This window comes from Mus musculus, chromosome 4, assembly GCF_000001635.26.
Source record: "Mus musculus strain C57BL/6J chromosome 4, GRCm38.p6 C57BL/6J".
Classification (NCBI taxonomy): domain Eukaryota; kingdom Metazoa; phylum Chordata; class Mammalia; order Rodentia; family Muridae; genus Mus; species Mus musculus.
This window is the reverse complement of record NC_000070.6, coordinates 65,291,818-65,315,918: the sequence shown is the minus strand read 5'-3', so window position 1 is coordinate 65,315,918 and position 24,101 is coordinate 65,291,818. Positions and strand designations below refer to the sequence as shown.

General features: G+C 42.0%; 1 protein-coding gene across 1 annotated transcript in view; it reads right to left on the bottom strand.

Moving 5' to 3' along the window:
• Nucleotides 1–24,101, bottom strand: part of Pappa (pregnancy-associated plasma protein A) — a 233,336-nt gene that overhangs the window by 41,591 nt on the left and 167,644 nt on the right. The window contains exons 11-16 of the mRNA NM_021362.1: nucleotides 22,487–22,600; nucleotides 21,425–21,560; nucleotides 18,460–18,673; nucleotides 10,559–10,727; nucleotides 8,053–8,236; nucleotides 1,128–1,338 (exon numbers count right to left, since the gene is read on the bottom strand). Of these exons, the coding sequence (NP_067337.1) occupies nucleotides 1,128–1,338; nucleotides 8,053–8,236; nucleotides 10,559–10,727; nucleotides 18,460–18,673; nucleotides 21,425–21,560; nucleotides 22,487–22,600 (1,028 nt within the window). The remainder of the gene's footprint in view (nucleotides 1–1,127; nucleotides 1,339–8,052; nucleotides 8,237–10,558; nucleotides 10,728–18,459; nucleotides 18,674–21,424; nucleotides 21,561–22,486; nucleotides 22,601–24,101) is intronic.

The following is a 24,101-nucleotide window of genomic DNA, read 5'->3' as shown; positions in this document are numbered from 1 at the left end:
CACAACTCCTGCATCTAAGGCTCAGCGGTGCAGAAACAGAGAGGGAAAAGCTGTAAAACCAGAGGAACAGGAAGTTGCTATCATATTTTTATTCCTAGAAATATCAAGCTAGCACCATGAACTCCCATCAACATGGTTGCTTAAATATGACCTAAACAAGGATGGCACCAATTGACTGCTAACATTTAAAGGGGAAGTTTATGACCTAAAGAATGCTGAAAGCAGGAGAAATAATATTCTTCCCTTAAATACAGATAGCTATATAGACAGAGATGTGTGTATGTAATGTTATATCAACTGAACAGACCAAAATATATATACATATACATATATTACATAAATACATATATACATATATTACATAAATATATATACATATAATGTGTATATATACACATATGTACTTAACAAAAATAATTCATCATAAATTTGGAAAGAGCAAGGGAATATAACATGGGCAGGTATTAGAGAGATGAAAGAGAAAGAGAAATCGTATAATTATGTAATAATCTCTAATAATAATAACAATAAAGAATGAAGGAAACTGTATCCATTGAGCAACATTGTTGGAGATGGGTACCAAATGAGGTTTGAGATGAACCTCAATCCCCATCAGCCCCTTGTCTTCTCTTTTCTTTGCAGTGTGTATTGAGGGGTATCTGTACAATGGTGACACAAATACTCAGTATTTCTTGAGCAAGTACTTTGGGCAAGGCATTTTTGCAACTTTTTCTGCATCATGACAACACTGTGTGGTAACTTACAGCCTTCATATTGCTGTCCCCAAAAAACCAGGAGGCCTGAGAAAAATAAACCACTACCCTGATGAAATACCCACTCTTCCATGTCTTTTCTATAGGGCAGCATGGGAGCCGACTACTTGGTATGGCCTCCAGCAAAGCTGAAAACATTTCGTTCCAAAGAGCTAGCCAGATCTGACTGTCCTCCTTCTCAAGGTCTATGGCTATGACCCTACTGTCCTTCTCAAGGTCTATGGCTATGACCCTACTGTCCTCCTTCTCAAGGTCTATGGCTATGACCCTACTGTCCTCCTTCTCAAGGTCTATGGCTATGACCCTACTGTCCTCCTTCTCAAGGTCTATGGCTATGACCCTAGCGGCACTTACTTCTTGGACTTCCGAGATGAGCCAGGCACGTGGTATCCAGGTTTACACTTGTACTTGCAGAAGGAGCCCACCTTGTGCTTGTTCTCTCGACACCGGGCTGTCTGTAGGTCCGCATTGGGAACTGGGGGTGGGGCGAGGCACATGAGCTCACACAAGGCCTCTGGGAAGGACCACAGTCCATCTTCCATACAGGTCAGAAAGCTGTTGTTGCCTGGAAGACACAGGAAGACAGGTTTAGTAGAAGAATGAGCCCCGAAACATCTAAGATAACACATGAGCTGCCTGGATTTTAACCAATATGTGGTCCCTTGGGATCCCTGGTTAGAATTCCAATGCCTTCCTCTAAGAACTCAGTATCTCTGGAGTGTGCTGGGCAGTTCTTACAAAGCAGGCATCCATGGAAGTTAGACTTACCCCCCCCCCTTTTTTTCTTAACAGCGCATTAAAATCCAAACCATTCTGTACCTCATATGCTGCACAGAAACAAAACAAAACAAAACAAAACAAAACAAAACAAAACAAAACAAAACAAAACACCCTTCCTTGGCCCTGCATCCCTGTGCCCTGCAGGTGCGTATCTTTGCCTGAGACAGTGGAATCAGCCTAAATGGTATCAGCCCTACTAACAGAGACCTTTGTGACCCAGGGGTATCTCTGGGACTGGGCCCTGTTCCTGTCCTGGCTTCCTCATACCTGGATGTGACAATACCATCTTTTTAGGAGGATAATTTTTATTTTATTTATTTTTTTTATTCAGACCCCAGTTCTCTGGGAAGTTCTGCCAGAGAAGTTGAGAGAGCATTACTTCCCGCCACAAGGGCCAGCCAGCTCTTACAGAGTGCTGATTGCCTTCAGGATACTTGCCTGATGGGGGTCAATGAAGATAAAAGTAAAAGCCAGAAGTGAGGCTTTTCATTGCCAGCTCATGTATTATGAAGGCATAACCATTCCCAAACTCAAGGCAATTAGAGGAGGACCTGCAATGGGTGTTTCTTCACTGCTTCTCTTCTGATTGGTTAATACCAAATGGGGTTTGCAGCCAGTGCTGGGGGCACATGGGAGTCTCTGGACTTGAGGCGGAGCAGGGAGACCATCAGTGACAGGAAGAAAACTGACTTTTATTGAGCAGTTACTATGCACAGAGTGCTTTTGAAATGCAGGGTGCGTAGCATGGTAATTCTCATTTGCAAAAGGAGGGGATAGATTGATCAAGCTCTTACAGCTTGTGAGTATCAAAAAAAAACAAAAGATTCAAAACCAAGTTTGTCTAACTACAGATAGAGTTGTTTATACAATAAGATTGTGTCTATATGTTCAGCAAAAACCTTTATTTTTCCACACAGGATGGCCCAATCTTAATTTTTGTGTCCATAGGAAGAATGGAGGATTTTTGCCTTTCCAAACTCAGTAGATTAAATTACAGTGACACTCTTAAAAAGCATCTATCAAAGTGCCCTTAATGCCCTTGCTTGCTCATTAACCTGTATCCTTCCTTCCTCCCTCTGTTAACATCACACTTACACAAGAATGTTGGACAGGACATATGTGAGATGCACAGTGACCTACAATCCTTCAGCCAACTTCTGTTTAGTGCTTGTGGCATGATGGATACTTTATATATTAGAAGCAAAGCAATGTATGAAACAAGACAAAAAAAAAAACCCACGCATGCAGTGCTTGTAATCTAATGGTATATGAAGGAGCATGACAAATTATCATCAAATATGAATTAGCTAGTATCCTTGATGGTGGTAGCAAGTACCACCTAGGATAAAAATGAAGAAAGGAGGAAGATGAGAATTGTTTTTGCAATTTTATGTTCACTCCTGAGTCTCCTCTTACCATTCATTTCCTGTGATTCACTGTCTTGTCAGTATGGTTCATCTGGAGGACGTGAGACAATAGTGTTTTCAAACCCCAAGAAAATGCACATGGTAAGCTATACTACCATAACTAGATATTTTCCATTCCCATGGAAAGAGAAAAGAGTGAAAGGGTGATTCATTGAGCTTTCATCAAAGCAAAGACACTTCCAGAGCAACAGGACCAGAACTTCCCTATATTGTTGTGGGGATTAGTTATTGTGGCAAGGTGTTTGGGAATGCCAGATGTATCTATCATTAGTTTGATGAGAATGGTGGCCTTTCCAAACTGCTCAAGGGTGATAAAATATCTACCACTAAAGTGGAATGTTTTTACCAAAGTGTTGGGGCTGTATCAGCTTCAAATGCTATAAACTGTTAAATGAAGGGTGTAATTCTTTGTTGTGAGATGATATGAGGATTGCAGAATGTTAACCAAGAGGAAAGAATCAAACAGAAAATGGCCATTCTAGGAGAGAGCAAATAGGAGTTATCAGACAGTGCTGAACGAATGAGCAGGGTAGAGCAGGACTGTGATTCAGAGCCATGGATATGTTCCCCACCCTCACAACCAGTCTAGAAATGCTGGCAATGGACTCTGCAGGATCCGGATTTCCAGTCCCTAGCTATCTATCCTTCTTCCTGCATTTACCCAGTGGCTCTGAAGAAAGCACTGTATGGCATATACACTCTGTGCCTTTGAAAATGGCCCATATACTCTGAAGGATGTTTACTGCAATGAGGGATTTTTGGTTTTGGTCACAAATACATACATTTAAAACATGCACAAAAGAACATTGAGTGAATGCTGCTGATATCAGCATCAAACCAGTCACTGTTGGAGGATGGATAGACTATCTAGAGTTTTGACCACTCAGGCATGTTCTAATCTCTCCTTCTAAATTCCTCCTATACAATAAGCTCTCATTGTTTCTATGTTTAACTGGCTGTAGAAGAGACACTTATAACCTCATCAGTACCATATCTCACTCTTCATATTCCCCAACCTGTGCTTTCTGGAGAATATGACTTAAGTCGTAAAATGAAGTGAAGGCTGACATTTCTAGCACAGTATGAAAGTATAGATATCAGACACTAGGTTCTCACCAGTTGGGGTACTCTGTCATTTCATTTGTTCATTGTTTTTAAGTTTTTTAGGATTTATTTATTTTTATGTGTGTACAATTTTATTCTAATTTATTGTATTAGTATTTTGCCTGCAAGTATATATGTATGATGTATTTCCCTAGTGCCCATGGAGTGCAGAACAGGGTGTTATATCTCTATAACTGGAGTTATAGATGCTTATGAACCATTATGTGGGGTTTGGGAATCTAATCTGGGTGCTCTGCAAAAGCTGGAAGTGTTCTTAACTGTTCTTCAAGACACTGTTCATCTTCTAAAGCTTGATGTTTTACTATTTTGTTTATTTTTTGAGATTTTCATCTAATTATAACATTTCCCTCTTCTCTTTCTCCCCCATAACACCCTGTATACATATATCCCTCCTTGCTCTTTTTTTTAAATTATGCCATATTTTCTTTAATTATTGTTACAGACTTAGATATATATATATATATGATCTTTTAAAGTCAGCAAATTAGTCTTGCTTAGCCTGTCTCCAAATGTGTTTAAGGAAATTCCACTCTCTAATGTGAATGAAAGAACTGCAAGCATTCTGTAGTGACAGAAGAGTAGTGTTCATTGCATTTGTCTTACTTAAAAGATTATACAGTAGACCAAATCCCTTTCAGAGGGCTTTCCAAGAAAAATTGGCTATTGTATCCTAAGATACAGTAGGGTAACTGTGGCTGATAATGGTATGCTGTACACTACAAAATAATGAGAAGAAATGATTTTGAATATTCTCACCACAAGGAAATTATAAATGTTTAAAGCAATTGGTAGATCGGTAACCCTGTTTTGATCAAGGCACAATTTATATGTGGATCCAAGCATCATATTGTCTCCCCAAAATATGTGACATCACAGTGTGTGCCTGGAAACACTGCATTGAAGTTGTCATTAGAATAGAATCACGAAGTGAAATGTCATCCCTTAAATCTGTTTTGTTGGTGGAGGTTGGTTGGGGTTTATTTTGTTTTGTCTTTTTGATGTTTGTATATAGTGTGGTCCCTGTTGAGGCCCTAAGATAAGGGTCTATGTTTTGCTCATTCTTTATTTCCAGAGCCTAGCCTACTGTCCAGTATACAGCAGTTCTCCAATTTCCATTTGTTGCATGAATGAAGCATTATGAATTTGTTTGTGAATTTGAAAGAGTTGTTCAGCCTTTCTAATCCTAATCAAAACCTACTTCCGAGTTCTCAGTCAACTTTTTAAGTTGAACATTTTAAGATGTGGAAGGATGCAGATCCCTCACAGTTTGCAGAGAACCAGAATTCAGTTTGCCGGCCTAGAATGAGGACAAGCGAGCCTTCCAAAGGCTATAACGGCTACAATTGCAAAGATACTCCCTTTTGTTGTTCTTGGTGAGGATCAGACACTAACAGAAGTTACAGAAGAAGTGATGGGGGGTGGGGGGGACTCAGTGGGGCAGGAAACATGGCACAAAGGACTTTAGGTTGATTTCTCAAAAGTAATCAATGCGAGTCTCAGCCATGTATGGACCTTGAAAAAGAAAGGAAGAAGGTGAAAGATTCAGAGAGGTAACCAAAGAAACAGCTAATCTTCTAAATGTATACCTCTAAGCTACTGAGATCCAAAGAACTTAAAGCTACATCAGACTTGGCACTCCTAGAAGGTCTATCAGACACTTCATCCACAGGAGAATATCTACCAATGAACCTGTCCAAAGAAAAACTGCAAAACTTCATTCAATGAAAGGCGTATAGAGTAAAGAATTCAGAGCAGTGGCAGATCAGGTACACAGTAGGATTCTACCACCCACATAGCTTCTCACCTTACATGTAGATTCCCTTACTAAGGTAACCCAGTTTTCTTTCCAAATATTAAAAAGGAAGAAGAATGTCCTATAAGGCAGTTGTTTTCAGGGGTCATTGACAGAAAATCCTTCTTAAGATGGAAAATAAAGGAATCCAGAACACTGATTATGTCTGTGCAAACATGGATGGAGGAAGGCAAGTATTAGACATAGGAAGACATAGGCTCTTTGATGGCGAGCACTGCTAGGCTTATCTGTTAAGTAGGACTGTGGTGGGTCTCAGGAGCAACGTTGCTCAGCTAAGATCAAGCAGCTGGCGAAGGACAAAACCAGTAGTATCTGGGGTTTCTTATTTTTAGCTTATTACTGCATCTTGTGTATTTCTTACTCACGTACATAGGTATAGGTGTGATATGTGTGGGTACATGTATGTCACCATATGGAAGTTATCAGCTTCTTTGCTGGATCCAACATGGAACTTTCTGATTCTACAGTCATTACTACCCGTATCTCCCTCCCACATACACACAGGAGATAGTTTAAGTGAGGTACCATCAAGAACCTCCAAGTGAGAGTGCAACTCATCCAGTCCTTGCTGCCAGCAGGCCCAAGTAGGAAGCTCAGAACAAGGATCTCTGGGCAAGATAATGCTGATAGCCAAGCTACATGGAATACCAGCTGGTCCTCACAGGCCGCTGTGGAAAGTCAAGGTGTTTCCCTGAATTTTCAATCGGTGGGCAAAATGTGAGTTCCCATGGAAGCACCCTTCTATAGCAATGTCCATTCGCTTCATGCATAGTCACATAAACAGTGGCAGAAAGATTTGCTTAAGGATTTGCCATTCTGAGAGCTTTAAGAATCAATGCTAATTTATTTGGATTCTTTTTGCATGGGCCTCTAATTAAAAGAGGTATGATTTTCTTGTTATTAATACACCCTACATATTTGTTTGTTTGTTTGTTTGTTTGTTTTGTTTTTTCGAGACAGGGTTTCTCTGTATAGCCCTGGCTGTCCTGGAACTCACTTTGTAGACCAGGCTAGCCTCGAACTCAGAAATCTGCCTGCCTCTGCCTCCCAAGTGCTGGGATTAAAGGCATGCGCCACCACAGCCCAGCTTACACCCTACATCTTATTGACAGACAGAGCCATCTAATGGGATTGGATTGTTTAGATTCTATCAGGAGTTCTCAACCTGTGGTTGCAACCCCTCGGGACAACCATTTAATAATTTCATTCTTTTCTTCCCCTCTTATCTTTAATTTTAATCTTCATAGAATCTCAAATGAAAATTCTATATCTATCTTACTCAAATCTTTGATAGAAAATGAGGAGGAGCTATGGGATGAAGCCCAGATGCACTTTTGTTTTTCTTAAGGAACAGCTTATAGTTAAAGTTGGGTCATATATTCTTATATTCCTTTTCCATCACAGCACTCAAGTACCCAGCAAATACTTTTTATTATGTGTTAGTACAGGTCATTCCCTTGGCTTCTGACCACACAGCTATTGTCTCCAAAGGCTGTAAGATCATAAACCTTTGGCGTCAATCTTCCTTTGAGCAACTGATGAGACTCTTGATGCGCACCACAGTACGTAAATCTTAACCATACACAGTAGTTTATCTGCTATTAAGAGAATACTGAGAAATACTCCCAAAATTCCCACACTCAACTAACTCTTCATTCATACTCTGACATGATACGACAAATCACACCTGGATTACAACATGGTCTCCGTCGCTAATATGGCAACCTTAGGCAAGTTCTTTAATCCCCATTAATAGGTTTCTTCCACTGGAAAATTGAAAGACTAGTCACACTTCACTAGGTGTGCTGGGTCTTAAATGTCCACAGTAAACTAGATATATCAGCTTAAATATAACTCTTTTTGTTCCCCTCTCCCACCATATTCTTACAAGATTTTCAAAACTTTAAAGGGGGTATTCATGTCTATTTTTATTCACATATAAATTATTGTACACATCTTTTAATTCTTGGCTGTACAACAAGATGGTTGACATGAATATAAATGGTAAAAAGAAACCAGGACAGACACAAGTCTATCTTCCTGATGGTACCTGAGATGCAGAAGGAGGTTGGGAAACAGCCACTAAGCTCTCAGAGATGATAGAGGCCAGGTTGAGATAAAGAACTCAGAATACCTTTCAGCTGGGCAGGGTGGCGACACTGAAAAGAACATCTTCTACCAAAGGTGGTACCCTCTGGACAGGAGAAGGAGGCAGCATAGACGTGATGGTGATCTGGGATACCACAGTCCACCGGCTCACATGCCACCTGCTTGTTCCATTTGCCCTCGGTACATGTCACTGTGATGCTTGGCCCTACCTGAGAGACAGAGAAAGGTACAATGATGGGGATCAGACAGGTGCAGATAGGCGTTCCTATGAATGAGGAAATATTCTTCTCCACAGGTGGTACATCAGAGTCTTATCTTGGAAAGAGCTAACCCATTCTCAATGTTTGACTCAAAGTCATTTTTAATAACTCCTCAACTGTACAGATTAGATACTTTAATCCCCATTAAATGACACAGAAATGGAAGCCTAGAAATATTATATGAGCAATCTCGGGTTACCCACTAAGAGAAAAGCTAAGTGTGACTTGAACCCAAATAATGTGGTAAGAAATGCAATCTATAAGGTATTCCAGGTATTTCATCACATGATAAGAGTCTTGAGCTTCAGAGACCTCACAGAGAAAAACTACTTTCTATAAAATAGACTCTAAAACACATTAAATAGAAGGATATCAGAGGCTGATCTTGGTATCTATTCTTGAAGGGGCTTGCTTAGAGATAGCTAAATCCTTGGTACTAAGTTAGGGAGTGCCTTTGGGTACAGGAGACTTGATGACTTTCCATGGGAGAGTCCTCTCTCTACGTCTCCCGTTGGTAACATGAATTGATTGGACCCAAGGGAACACTATATGCTACTGTCTATTCTGAAATTTAGTGGCTCCAGAGAAAAGACAATCTGAATAATTAAGAAAAAAAATACATCGAAAGGAAACACATTTATGAACTGTGAACTGTCTGGCCGATTTGAACCAAACTAGAAAATGGCAGGGCTGTGTAGGTGGGAGGGTGGGGCCATGCTATAGTGCCAAGAGAAGGCCTGTCATTGGCAGGCCAGAGTCTTCCATTCAAGGAGGAAGCAGCCAAACCCCTGGGGGGTTGAGAAGGCCAAATGTTGATTTGGGATTTTTTAAAAGCAAAGGACATTTTCCCTTCCTAAGTACACATCAAAGGGAGCAGAGGTCTTTCACTGCCAAGTCAGCCTAATTGTTTCCATAGGAGTTCAGACCTGCCATGTCTGACACACGGAAGTAGGTGTCTAAGACAAGCCAGTCCAGAAGCTCTACACAAATAGGCGTTCCCAGCAATAAAGAACATAGCCCTGTGTGCTAGCAGCACAAATAGTCTCCTGGTCTACTGGGAGGGCTGTGGAAAAGCTGCATCTATAGAGACAGCTCTGGAATTTCCAAAGCATGGGGCTGTTAAACTTGTCCCACTCACTCCCTTTGGACCTGACACTCCTAGAGCAACATCAGACTAAAGCAGGGTTTTCAGTGTAAATTATCTCTACACACTCCCAACAGATTCATCCAGGACAGATCCCAACTTACAAGGGTTCCATCGATAACATTCCCTGAGTCTGTCCGCTGTCGACTTCACTGCTTACATTCCATGCCACCCCCACGTGGGCAGCCAAATGAGGCCTTTGTCTATCAGGATTTCATCATGCCATGTCCTTCCACAGCTTCTTGCTGCTATAACAACTTCAAACGTCCCAAGTAAACTGGCAGGATCTGGCACCTGTGGACTCTGTTTGACCCTCTAGCCTCATGACTTGCATGATTTTCAAAAAAAGAAAAACCAGTCTCCACATGCGCTACACTTACAATACTAACAGGTTTCTACATACACTCCTCTGCCAGTACCAGAGCATATGTTTCTTGCTGGTATCCTGCAGACACATCTCTGCCCATCAAACCATTTCTCAGTTCCTATGTCACTTCCTCCAGGGCATTTTCCTTAAGCACCACCCCCCAATCCTGTAAAACCTTGTATGTCTTTCTCTGTCTCTGAGCTTTCAGCTAGTCACTATGGAGCAGATCACTCGTAAGAACTTCCTTTCTTCAGGACCTAGCACAGACTGATTTATGATGAACTCATGGTTTGGAATGAATGAATGAATGAATGAATGAATGAATGAATGAGACACTCATAGACTGAAAACACCCATCTACCTAAAATAGCTCATTCCATTATGCAGAAGTTTTGAGGGTCAGCATCTCATTCTAATATGATCTCATTCCTAGATCATAGATCTGAATTCTCTGTAACAACACTGACAAATGCTGCCTGTAATACTACTCCTTGGACAGAAGCCCTCTTCTTAGAGAGTTCCAGCAGATTTGTTTGTTGGCTATGTGGTCGATCCATTCATTGTAGTGAGTCTACATGCATATATGTGTACTGTGTTGTGTGTATAGATATATCTGAGAAATAGGTGGAAAGAGGAGAGGGTGGGAAGGGGTAAGGGAGGTTTAATTTATTTGTCTTATGTGGTAACAGTATTTCCAGTGTTGGGGATTCTACAGAGAGCATATTTTCCACCTGCCAGCCTTTCCTCTGACTCCACAAACCTGGCTCTTGATTAGCTCATCGTCCCGCTGTATCTGCAGCACATAACCTGTCTGGCAGCTCACAGTGCACTGGGCACCATGGTAGTGGTGGTTGCTGGAACAGTTGAGAGAAGCATTCCCCACGGCCAGTTCTGGGCAGTCGGCAGCTTGACAGGCAAAATGCACACAGCTGGGGAGGAAGAAAGAAGAAGGTGAAGAGGGATTTCCTCACAAGCCAACTCTACTCTAGCTAGAAGGCCTCTTCCCAAATTTAAGGAAGCGAACCCTGAAGAGAAGAGCACTGAGTCAGGCAAAAGCGATTTCCCTGGTCATGGTTATGGCTTATGAAGAATACAAGACATGGAGGCTGGCAATCCTGGATTCAAATCCTTTCACTTGAATGCTTCAGTGAGTGCTGACTTCCAAGAGTTGTGGGGAGAATTGGATCTGATAATTTATAAAACACGTGGAGCCAAATTCCTAGCACATTTTAAGCCTCAACCAACAGTAGCTAATGTTAAACACACAGCCTGCTGGATTTGTTAACTAGGAATTGGGTGACTTGGGCAAATATGTTATTTATTGGCGCCTCAGTGTACCTGAAAGTTTATGCCACTTCACAGAGCCATGAGGCCCAGTGACAGTGGCAGGGAGCATCTTTTAGAAGTTTAATGTAACTCACAAATACTTAAGGAAAATGCACAGAAACCATGCCTTATGTCTTGCTCTGGCTGCTATCTTCACTGTCTAGCCAATCTGAATTCTGCACAGTCTTCAAATCAGAGTTAATTCTATAGGAGGCATTCCTTTATGTCTCTAGATGAGTTTCATCACAGACATTTTTGCCTTCTTGTCTTCCATACTGTTGCCTCCCACTCGACATATTTCAAGTCCAGGATGTAGGTGCCTACCAGGCACCCAAATGTTTACTAATCTTTAAGAATACGAGTAAAAATGACATAATCCCCTTTGTGATTTGATAGCCTTTCCCATTAAGCTATAGGGACCCAGGCACTCAAGAACATTAGTAATTAATAACTGAGAACATATCTAAATGAGCTCACGTCATCCTTGCAGTCACCCTATGAACTAAGTGTTATTTGGGTTTATAGTTGAAAAGATTGGAGCCTGGCAAGAATAAATTACTTGTTTACATTCCCACTCCTATGTGTGACCCTAAGGTCTTCAGAGCTAGCTTTACTCTAGGGTGTGAAATAGAACATTACTGTAGGTAGAGACAATGCCTGTTACATCCTGTTATACTGTGCATTATGAAGAAAAATGGCTTGGACCCAGATGCTAACTAAATTGAAGCAACTGGTTGCAACAACTTCAATGGCTTGAAACTTCTACGGCCTTGTCAGACATCAATGGGAGGAGAGGCCCTTGGTCCTAGAAGGCTCAAAGCCCCAGTGTAGGGGAATGCCAGGCCAGGGAAGCTGGAGTGGGTGGGTGAGTGAGGGAGCACCCTCATAGAAGCAGGGGGAGGGGGAATGGGATAGGGGGGGGTTGGAGGGGAAACCAGGAAAGGGATAACATCTGAAATGTAAATAAAGAAAATATCTAATAAAATTTTTTTCAAAAATGTAAAGTTCCCCCAAAATACATATTAAAAATGAAAAAGAAATATTGTTTTCAGTAGCAGAACCCACAGTATAAAACTTTATCTATGCTCACCCTAAAACCTTGGTTTTAGGCGATAGGGCTATAGAGGTAGCTAGATTTGCATCCAGATTCTCAAGTCTATGGTTTTCCTGGTGTCCTCATGTGTTTGTTTGTTTTGTATTTTTTTTTTAGTGTGTGTGTGGGGGGGGGCATCAAGACAGGGTCTCCTTCTGTATCTCACGCTGTCCTGGAGGTCACTATGTACTCCAGCCTGGCCTCAAACTCACAGAGTCTCATCTGCCTTTGCCTCCCAAGTGCTGTGATTGAAAGCATGCACTATTGTGCCTGGCATTTGTTTTACTGTTGTTTTTGTTCTGTTTGTTTTGGTTTTTTGGGGGGGGTTTGTTTTTTGTTTTTTTAATCTAAAAAAGGAAAAAAAAATGTTTGGCCAGGAGCATCTTCATAAGGATGCTCCGAACCTTCATGATGTCTATTCTGATCCCCACCATTATTTTGATTTTAGGAGGGAGTTCAGGATCTGGGTACTCATGTTCTCAACTACTCAACTTATCTAGTGAGGGACAGAGCAGCAGATTTTTGAGGAAGTAAAAACCCTCAAAACATTTCATGAGCAAATCTAGTTTTTAAAATAGCCAGACAAGGACAATCCTTTCATACGGGGCTCAGGCTCTCTTGATGTAGCTTTCTTGTCTCCTCACACTCCTACAAACTTCTGAACAAGGTGGCATTCTGTATCCCCTACTGAGCAATTAGAGCAACATCATGCTGTACCAATGCAGAGATCTGGGAGAGGCTGTGACTGTGGAGTCAGCCTGTATGTTTTGACAACAAGCATTGCACTACACACATTGTTCAAGCTCTGGGCAAAAGCCACATGAACAAAACAGCTTACTCTGTAAGCTGGGAGCTCCCGAATTGTCTCTCTGACCTCTGCCTTATAATTTGGACATTTGGACTCTGTGCTCTCAGAAGGCCCCTGGGTTTTCATCCTATCAGGATTCAGAAAGAAAACATCCTGGGGCGATTCGAGGAGAACCACAGCCTCTTCCCTGCTCTGTGCACACCATGTTTCTTTAGTAGACTAAGAAAACTGCAATACTTAATTTCATAGAATGAAACAGAGTGTGGGAATGAGGAAAGTTTACGCTCAAGGTACAGCTCAGTAATTTTCAGATTGAGTACGTGCTCAATCTGAAAAACTGTGCAGTACCCTGGTCTCCTGATCCGGACATCGGCAGCAGTCTCCTGATTTGCCTGTCACCAAATAAACTGCCATCCATTCATTCATTTAATAGATGTGAACCTGACATCTCACTGGGGATGGTTCTGTTAGGAGGACACATAAGGTATCTATCACCCTGGGTATTGAAGAGAAAGTACACGTACTCCAGTACCTACACAACTGCAGAAAATGACATATAAAATAAGATCATTAAAATCAAAGAGAAATGATTGCAAGCCATTGTTTTGGTGGGAGGATTGGGATTCATTTTAGTGGAAGGATCTATGAAGAATAGAAATTCTAAGTAAGACCTGGATGAAATGTGATGAAAATTTACAAAGTTTTGGGACCCGGGGATCCAGGCAAAGTGGAGAGGCGATATGTAGAACCGTGATGGGATGGAGCTTGGTGTACTTGTCAACTAGGAATGTTAGTACAGAATAAAAGCTCCAGAAGCGCTGGAACTCCATGACAAGAGGGCTTTTACGTTCCGTCTCTTTTTGCTATCTAAGGGAAATATTCTGTACTTTGGGGAACTTCCTTATTAACAGGTTCTGTGCTTAGACAAGAGTGGTGGTCGTGAACTAGTGGGATCAGTGAGATTTCTTTATTCCAGAGCAGTATTCTCAAACTTCCTGATGTGGCCACCCTTGAATATAGTTACTCCTGTTGCTGTGATCACCAAACTATACAATTATTTTCATTGCTACTTCATAACTGTAATTTGCTACTGTTATGACTAATAAATATTAATGTTTTCTGATGGCCTTAGGTGACCCCTGTGAAAAGGTAATTTAATGCTGAAAGTGTTCATGACCCACATATTGAGAAATGTTCTAGACCTTGTCAGAACATTGAATCTTTTGATGCACTTTGATGACGTTCAGAATGGGCTAAAGTGGGAGAGGATTATTTTCCAAAATCTAATATCCCTTCTATTATGGGGTGAGTCTTAGGACCAATATTTTCTTAGAATGTACTTTGGAAGTAAAACATTCTGCACATGGCTTGTAGACTTGCAAAGAAAAAAGACAGAAGAGGAAATGAAGTTAGAAATGCCAGGCATTAGCCACTGACTCTCACTATAACATCTCCACAACTGCACAAGGACTCCTTGAGGTAACACTATTCCCATTTGAGAATACACATTTGGAGTTGCTTACCTAAAGGCACTTTAGCCTGGACAGAGTTCCAATAGACATCAACCCCTATATTCCTTGAGGTCTTGTTGTTTCCAGTTCTATCCCACTATCTAGAAAGATTGTATACATACACAGCAGAGGAAAGATGACTGACTGTCTCTCATACCTTACCACAATACAGATGTGATTCATTTCTAAAATCCAAAACTAAAGAATATGAAACAAAAGCCTTTGATTTTTAAGAGGAAAATTTAACACTAGTGATGGATGGTCAATAAAAAAGAAGGAATGAAAGAAAGTTAGTTCTCTGAAGGAAGAATATGGTTGTGGGTGGCTGAAAAGGTTTATGTAGCAAGTTCTCACACTGAGGCAAAGACGATATCTCTCTCTCTCTCTCTCTCTCTCTCTCTCTCTCTCTCTCTCTGTGTGTGTGTGTGTGTGTGTGTGTATGTGTGTGTGTGTGTGTGTGTTTACATGTGCCCACATGCTCCTGTGTCTATTTACTTATATGTTCAAGATCTTCATGAGGCCAGAACCATTTGTGACACCTCAGCAATCTTTTAGCTTCCCTTCCTTCCACATAGAGAACTGAAGTGCAAATCCCACACCTAATGCCTGACACCTAGGCAAATCTCCCAGCCAGGACAAAGTTGGTATTAAAGGGCTGAAAATGACTTTTCTTCTGGCTCTGCTCTTTAAGTCCTCTCTTAACTCCTATGGCCTTCTGCTTAGCTATAATTGCGTCATTAAATGACAGTCACCACCATCACAACAACAGATGGATGGCCATATGGTCAAAACTGGAAAATGAGAGGAAACGTAACCTGGGCACCAACTCTTCACGTCATTTGGGAGAGACAGAAAGAAGTTAGCCTTATAGGACCTCCTTTTCCTGCCCAGGGAAATAACTGTTTAAATACATAGCCTACTGAAATTTATAATATAGTTTTTGGTTTTCATTAAAAAACGCAGAGTACATGGATGGATGGATGGATGGATGGATGGATGGATGGATGGATGGTTGGATGGATGGGTATATGACTGGCTGGCTGATGGATGGGGAGAGAGAGAGAGAGAGAGAGAGAGAGAGAGAGAGAGAGAGAGAGAGAGAGAGAAAACAATGTAGGAGGGGAAAGAAAAGGAAAAGAAGATGGACTATGTAGAGACAGACACTGGAGCCTCTTGTCATGACTATAGTCTTTCTCCTTAAAGAAGCCTTTAGCCTTCTACTCCATCCCTATGCTTTCCCATTTGTGCATCATTCTCCAAGTAGATAGCACTGAATTCCACAACTGGAACTCTAACTTGAAGTCTGATCCTATTGGTGGAGGAGGGCTCTGGATCCATGCACAATAATGTCCTGGTGCTAGGAACCCTTGAATCCAGATCAGAAAACATCATCTAGATTGATTTTGCTGTAGCACTGCTTCTTTCAAGGTAACTCACTGGATGTCATCGAGCTCTCTGTATAGGAAAGTGGGAGGGAGAAGAGCAAAGGCTGGAGGGAGGAGAGAAAAGTGCCTGGATGGGAGGGAAAAGTGCCTTTTCCTGCCAGGAAAACAGCCTAGAGTAAAGTGGACTGGTCCAAGGAGAGCCAATTGGAGTATCTGCTGTAAAAACCTATGATATGGACCTCTCTGACTTGCCAATTTCAAGAATAAAGGACCATATCCCAGACCTTTGTACATGTTGTTGCTTATCTTTCTTTTTCTTGTCTTCTGAGTTGTTTTACTACATTTGCATGACTGTAGAGTCCTGCCTGTTTTTATCAATGCCTCTGCAGCTCCCCAAGAACAGCTGCTGTCCTTTCCCCACTGGGGCATTCAGAAGGATCCTGCAGCTTTGCAGCCTCAGCCCTCTGTGCAGCCTGGTCCAAGTGCAGGGCCCAATAAGCCAAAGCCTTCCTGGCTGCTTCTGCAGCCCATAACCAAAGAAGGGTGAATGCTCACACATAACAAGTCCTAAAGATTCCTCTTCTCCCATTCATGTCCTCGATGCATTGGGTAGGGGTTGTTCCACTTACTGCCTACTCTTCATCGACTCACTGGCTGTCTCTTTCTCTGAGTCATACTGTCCCAAACCAGGTGTGAGGATTAAATAAAGTAATGCACTTATCATGGGCTTAACAGAAGTTTGTTCCTTCCTCTCTTTTCTTACTTTTCCTAGCTCTTGGAATTGCAGGCTGTGAAACCTGGAATGAGCTACAGAAAATATACTATTCATCAACATCTCTTAAAGAGAAATGGAGGCTTGGAGAATTGGGGGTGACTCCAGTCCACAGTCACATGAAGCAGACAGGATGATGTTTTGTCCCAGATCCGTGTTTCTCTACCACTAAAGAACTGTGAAGTCATATATCGACTGATTTGTTTCAGAGCGTAAACACTGATTGCTCAGCACACAGGAATCATTAACTAAGAGCTCTGAGAAGCCTGTGCTAGCTTTGGTCAGCTAGTGGATGGTACAGAGAAGTGGCTGGAGATGGGAACACACTGTGAAAAAGATCCAATGGATTTGCATTTTTCCATCGACATTGTTTTCCTGGGTCCCGAGAATTAACTTATTTTTATAGAGGCTGGAGAGCTGGGGATAAAGAAGTGCTGTTAGGATGAAATATGACAATGAGGGATATTTAAGGAGCTCTTCCATCGCAGAGATTGCGACACACTTTGCACAACAGAAGCTGGAGACTGTGGGTGCAAAACAATGTGGATTTTGCAACCACCTTTTGTGTCCTCTATGGGAGCAGGGGCGTGGGAAAGGCTAGTGTCCCCCTCCCATCACCAGTTCTCTTCCCTTTCTCTGCCCCCAGGTGTACGGGGCAGGGCAGAATGGCTACATAGAGGGCTTCACTCTGCAGAGGCCACCAACACACCAACTCTCCCTCTGGTTCTTATTAAACAAACATGAGAGACACTAATCAACACTGGATCACTTCCCTTTATAGGGCCCCAGAACCCTAGATGGTGACACTAAGTTTGAATATGTTCTTTGCCCTAGATCATCTCTGAGGTTTCTCCACTTCTGCCTTTTAAGAGAAATAGACAGATTTCTTCACACAGAGGCATCACCATTGTGGGTGGAAGTTGACTGTTGATAAGAGTCCTCACAGATACATTAACTTTGCACAGTAAGTATCCTGCAAGGTCATTTTCACCTACAGTGTAGAGCTTGAGCCTCACAATTACACCTATGGGTAGATGTCATCATCTACATCTTCCTAAATAGGAAACTGAGACTCTAAAAAGTGAAGTGACTCATGCAAGGACATGCATCTGAGAATCAATAATGTGGAGATTCAACCCCAAGATTAGCATATTCCCCAAACTCATTCTTTCAAATAAGTACTGTCCTTTGACAGCAAGAGCTGAACAGCATTAACAGATACTAGATCAAAGGCACTAATTGATGTGATGAAGTAAAAACACAAACTCCTCCACTGCTGGGGAAATACCAGGCGCTAGGCCTGCAGAAGATAAGGGAGTTTCACTCATTAAAATACACAGTGAACTGGAATGAAGCTACTGGCAGTCACATCATCTGTAACTGAAGAGGATCATGTCACCTACTATGTCTACACCATCAAAATAGAATACTAAGAACCAAGAGTTAATATATCTGCCCTGTCATTTTTCAGATGGTCATGATGCAGCCGAGTGCAGAAAATTGCTATGTCTAGTTCACTTTGTATCCTACCATCAACTCAGTAGCTGCAGGACAGGTGGAAAGAGGGTTCCTTTATACTTTCTAGTAGTTCACTCCAACATTCAAAGATTTTTGGTCCTCTCGATCTTTAAGGACAAGCTGACCAGAAGTCAGAGAACGGAGACTGGAGAAACAGGTAGAATGTAAGAGCAGCAGCAGCGCCTGTTCAGACTCTCTGTCTCCACTTAGTACAAATGATCCAGGGTGAGGAGGCCCTGGTTGCTTACCTCTGCTCAGCAGGGCTGTAGGTCTCTCCTCTCTGGCAGCTGCTCAGGGTGACGGGGTCAAAGTTGTCGAAAGAGCGGAGGGCCACCCCCGAGATGGCGACCAGGGGCGAACTGAAGCTCACATGTACCGCCTGGCTGTGGTAGAAGGGCTGGCTGAGGTCATGGACCACAGGGATAATCAGGGGATTGTTTCTGCAGCTCAAGACATGGAGGCCTGTCAGAGGAGACAGAGGGCCGAGGGGCCAGGCTCATTACTCAAGGCCAGTCACGCCCTCCCCAACGGGCTCTTCCCGAAGCCCCAAGACCCTTTCATGTCACTCCACAAAAGCACCATTGGGCGGCCAGTGAGGATTTTGAGTTTGATTGAAAGTTTCTTTGTCTGCCTTTTTTCCGTGCTTCCAAATCTTTCCAATCCCCCTGCCTCCCTGGCCCCTAAGCTTTCCTTCACCTAATGCTCACAGTCTCTCCCTCCCCCAAATGGCCACCCTCATCTATGGCTCTCCCTCCCTCCCTCCCACGTTGCTACAGGGACTTGAAGGTTTGAGCCTTCGGTGTTCATGCTGCTTGCCTGGGCTCTCATAAAGATGGGAGAAATAATTTGTAAGAGCAAGCCTTTCCCAGAGTCAAAAGCTCACTGTTACGGCTAATCAGTAGACCTGTGAGCAACCCTGGGTGGGAAGGACCTCTGCCCAATCTTCAAGGATGGAAACTGGGGTCCATGAACAAGCACAGCATGGTTGCAGCACAAAAGACATGTAGAACCCAAATTTGTCTGAGATGAGAGTCCTTTCATGTTTTATTGTTCTTTTCTCGGGTTTAGGAAAGGACGGATGGTAGCAGAGAAAACGACACATGGATTCCACAGAGTAAGGAGTAGATTTGGCAGGTGGGATGGAGTCGGGCCAAAAACAGGCTTCAGTGTTTAGCTGCATGCTGGTGATGGAATTCTAGCAAGTTCCTAAACCTTCATCTCTACATTGTAAAAGTAATGTGGTTTTGAACATGTGCTGACAGATGGGAGAGCTCTCCTTATGGGTGGAGGAAGTCCTGGGCCCATCAGGTGTCCTTTATCTGCTTTACACTCTCAGTGACACTAAGCCTCTGCTCAGTAGTCTGGACAAAGAACAGGACGATCCGATGGGGAGAGACAGGGAGCCGGAGAAGCCTTAGATAACAACAATGGGATCCAAGGAGCTTTTGGGCAGCCTGACATTTCCACTGTCTGCTCCTCACCCTTTGCAGTGCCAGAATAACTATGAAAATATTTGCTTGTAAGTTCAGGAAACTTCCCAGGAATCTAGAGAAGTCCTAAGAGATTTTTCTTTCTCTTTCTTCAAGATATGTTTTCCCTTTGCCTTTAAAGCTACCAAATAAACAAACATGTAAACACAACAATAAAGTTCTTGCTTCTTTGGCTTATATTTGACCCTGAACTGACCCTTTGTCTGCTTGCTTCTGCAGTTTTGAAATGGGTTCTTCTACACAATGATGTGCAAACAGCTTTGAAGTGCCAGCTCCAGGACACACCCGGAATTCCAAACACTTGCAGAGAATAGGGTGTGGTTAGTGCCAAGTTTTATACTAGAAATGGTCACAGAAGTGACAGGTAATGTCCCACCTAACCATATGGTACACCTTTCAATCCAAGAGTACCTACCAGCCTTTGAGCAGGTATCAATATCAATAAAATTGTTCATATTTACAAAGTGAGTTATCAATGAATATGGGGTTCAAACTTTGAGTCTTAATTTTAGAATCATTCCTCTACTGATATCAAGACAAGAATGAATGTGTTCAGGTGGTGCATTATTGGGAGCAAAATGGTCCTTGACCTCACAGATACCACTAGGGAAAGCAGAGATGTTAAATGTGCAGTATTGTCTGTTCAAAAGAAGAGATGTGCAACCTGTTCTACATCCAGAAGGCTGGGAATGAAGGTTGCTAATAGTCTAGGTAATCTTTGTGCCTTCTGTGGGGCCAGCTCATACCTGGTTCCCCAAAGCTCCCACAAGCAGGACCAGAGGTGGCTACTAACCTAAATGACTTCTATGCTATCTGTATGACTGAGGCCAGAGAACACCCCTCTCCTAGACCCACAAGATAATGCATGTAGGCCCATCTCCAGAACTTATCTTCATGAAAGAAATAACATTTGTTTGAGAAGGGATTCCACGCAATTGTGCCTAGGGGGTTGTGTTATACCTGGAAACCGTTTTTATCCAAATTGTATGGTATTAAAATATGCCTAAATAAAGTGCTTGGTTTTAGACACTAGAAGATTGAACCAACACTGTGTACTGAGTCATGTTGAACTGGATTTTCTTCCAGTCTGTACAAGTTGTTTTTCTGTCTCCCCAGATGTTTGCAGAGATCCCCACAAGACAAGTGAACACCCCTCATGCCCAGCGGACAGGGCCTGACTTCTCACTTAGTTTTCAAACCCCAAAGCTAATTGAAAGTTTTATAATATCTGTTTCCACATGTATATCCCCTGGGAAATGTGCTGAGTATACAACTATTATTGAGATTTTCAGAGACATCTGGTAGAAAAGATAGGATTCTAAAATCTGACTTTTCTCACTCCTGGTTTGCTATGTGTCCTGGCGTCTCCCAGTGCCTTGCAATGGGTTTCAGATGATGACATATGGCAGGGAAATGGACTTTCTCAGTCTCCTTCCCAGAGTCCTTTAAGGATTCTGTGGATGCCTAAGTTTAAAGGTGTGTAGCAAAGCAAGCCAATGAAATTCAAGTTTTGTCACTAAGTCCATATCTTCATATTTATCAAATTTATGTTTCTCTGGCTATACCAAGACCTGTTTATTAAGGCAACCAGAACTCCATATAGAAAAGAGGCAAGGGAAAGGAAGGGGAAGGAGAAGATCTTTCTTAAAGGGGGCTTGGAGGAGGCAACCACATGTGGAAAGAGGGACCCTAGGGTGAACCAAGCCCAGTATAGTATGCTTGCCTAGATCATGGCTTTGATCTTTGGTATCAAGCAACTGCACACTGATGGTCTCTTGCTTTTGGTCCCCATAGTATGTCCCATCAGTCACCAGGTGAATAATTACAGCTGCAGCAACCATTGGCTGAGAGAAATATGTCTGAAAAAGAGAAGACATGAGATAGTCATTCATTTACCCAGCCACATGGTAGAAACACAATCACATTAGAGTAGGGCAAAGAGGAATCTTGCTGTGTTTCAACCTGTTCCTTCACTGGGAAAAGAGGAGACAGGGGATCCCTGTGGGAATCCCAGGCCAGAAACCTTGATCCACACTCAGTTCTGCTCTGGCTTTTTTGTGTATGATGCTGGTAAATGCCTGGAACATTCTGAGCCTAACTGAGTTTCTTCATTTTTAAATAGCTGATTAAAGAAAATGGCTCATAGGGTCACTGTCAAGTTCTATCAAGACAAAGGGAATCTAGTGTCTAGCACATGGATAGTACATAGTGAAATTACACATGGACACCAATCGCATTACAGGTTTATTACCCATTACTTCTCACCACTGCTCTGTTTACTAGGTCCCAACATGATAAAGCCAAATAAGGCATGGTCCTGAAAATTCTGTGAAGCACGGTGCTTAAAGTATGTCAGTGATGCCTAAATGAAAGCAAACACAATTCACAGTCTGTAGCCAAGAAGATGAAACCACACAAAGATGTGAAGGTTGCTGTCCAGCAAGTGACCAAGCATTTACTGAGCTACAAAGAGTCAAATGTTCAATTCTTTCTGTGGGTCACTATAGATCCCATGAAGGAAAAGATTATTTTTTAAAAGCTTTGAATAATAAATAATAGGAAGATTTCAAATTCTTTGCAATATAAGCATTGAATGGAGTAGTCTATGAATGATTATGGGATTTGGTTGTAGGAAGCATCCCATGAACAAGTTTTGGTTTCCTGTCTTTAAAAATTGACAGTCTTGAAGAGTGGAAAGAGCATCTCAAGAAAAAAAGTCATCATAGTGGTCAGAACTTCCCTGAGGCAAGATCTCTACACAATGCCTCTGAAGATCAGGGCTTACCTGGAGCCAGAATGTGGTCTGAGGCAGATGGTAGTATGGGTAAGTAATGGTGCAAGGATACCAAGCATGCTGGGAAATGCCTTCACTGAGATCTATCACCTTGGTTCGACACACCTGGAAAAAAGATGGAGGAAAAGATAGAGTTTTCAAGGGTGCTGAGAATTCAGTAAAAGTTAATGAACCTTTACCATCCATGTGCTTGGGTGGTAGTGGAAGAGAAAGCAGGAATGCAAAGATTGAATCTGCTCCAGAAGCTCACACTCTATTGTTGAAATAATTTCCAGTGCTGGAAAAGAAAGGATACATGACATATTTTAGTGGCACAGTGACAGGGACATTCTCACGGGAACAAATCCTGAAGGAGTTGATTTTGAATCTGGTCATGGAAGGCATTGTAGGCAGAAAATTTATAAGGGAAGGCTCAAAAGAAAATAGACAGAGTCCTAAGTTGTTACAAATTACCTAGCAATCAGAAAGCTCAAGGAAAGCTGCAAAAAGGAAAGCTATGAGATTGCTTTTACTGAATTCTCAAAGCCATGTGGAGTATTGTAAGTGACTCTGAATATTGTGCTCAGAGATCCACAGTGACAGGAAAGTATTGAGAGTGTGAACTCTGGCTTCTGTACTATCAAGAAAAATTAGTTCCACGGAACTCTTCCTCTTCCTCTTCCTCTCCCTCCCCTCTCCCTCTCTCTTTCCCTCTCTCTCTCCCTCTCCCTCTCCCTCCTTTCTCTTCCTCCTCTCTTCCCTATACTCCACTGTCCCCTTTCTCCCACTGATGCTAATACTAAAGTGTTACAATTATCAAGAAGAATGTATACATGGGCAGGTTTTTTCTAATTAGTAGAGTTTCTTACATACCCAACTGTCATCCAAACTGAGTCATCTGATCCACTCAAATGCTATGTAATGAAAAAAAAAAACTACTTATCAAGCACTAGGGAACAAATGCACATCAAACTAAGATGGACAGCAGACATGCCATGCAAATATCAATCCAGTAATCTCTAATATGTGTGCAACTGTAAACTGACCAAAGTTCAGAATGGGGAAAGGGGAGAACAATGGACCTGTAGAGATTGAGCAGATGATTGGCAGAAGATTATCCTGAATTAACACTTTTCCTCTGATCTGCAATAACTCCTCTCACAAAACTTCTGTGTGCACTTGGGTCTGCTATATTACACCTCCAGGTCATAGTCTAATAATTTGGGAAGTAAAGTTGAACTAGAAAGTTCAGAAGATCTTAACAGCTGTGAGAATGAAGAGCAAGACAATCTAGTGTCTATCAAACTAAACCCCACACACATAATAAGTAAATAAAACAAAGAGCAAAATGAATAGTTCTTAAAAATCAAATGTATTCAGTTCTTTAATATTTGTACATATATGCATATACATATCTGGTACCACAAAACTGAAGATAGTCTTTGTGTCCATCTCCTGGGAAAAGGGTACAAAAGTGGGAAATATTCATATGAATAATTGAATTAAACAGAGCAACAGAATATTAAGATGAATTAACTAGATTTTGGCGAGCCCAGACCAATCAAAATAAAAGATTAGTGGTGAATTAAATGACACCAACATGTGCCAATGGCAACAAACAGTGGGA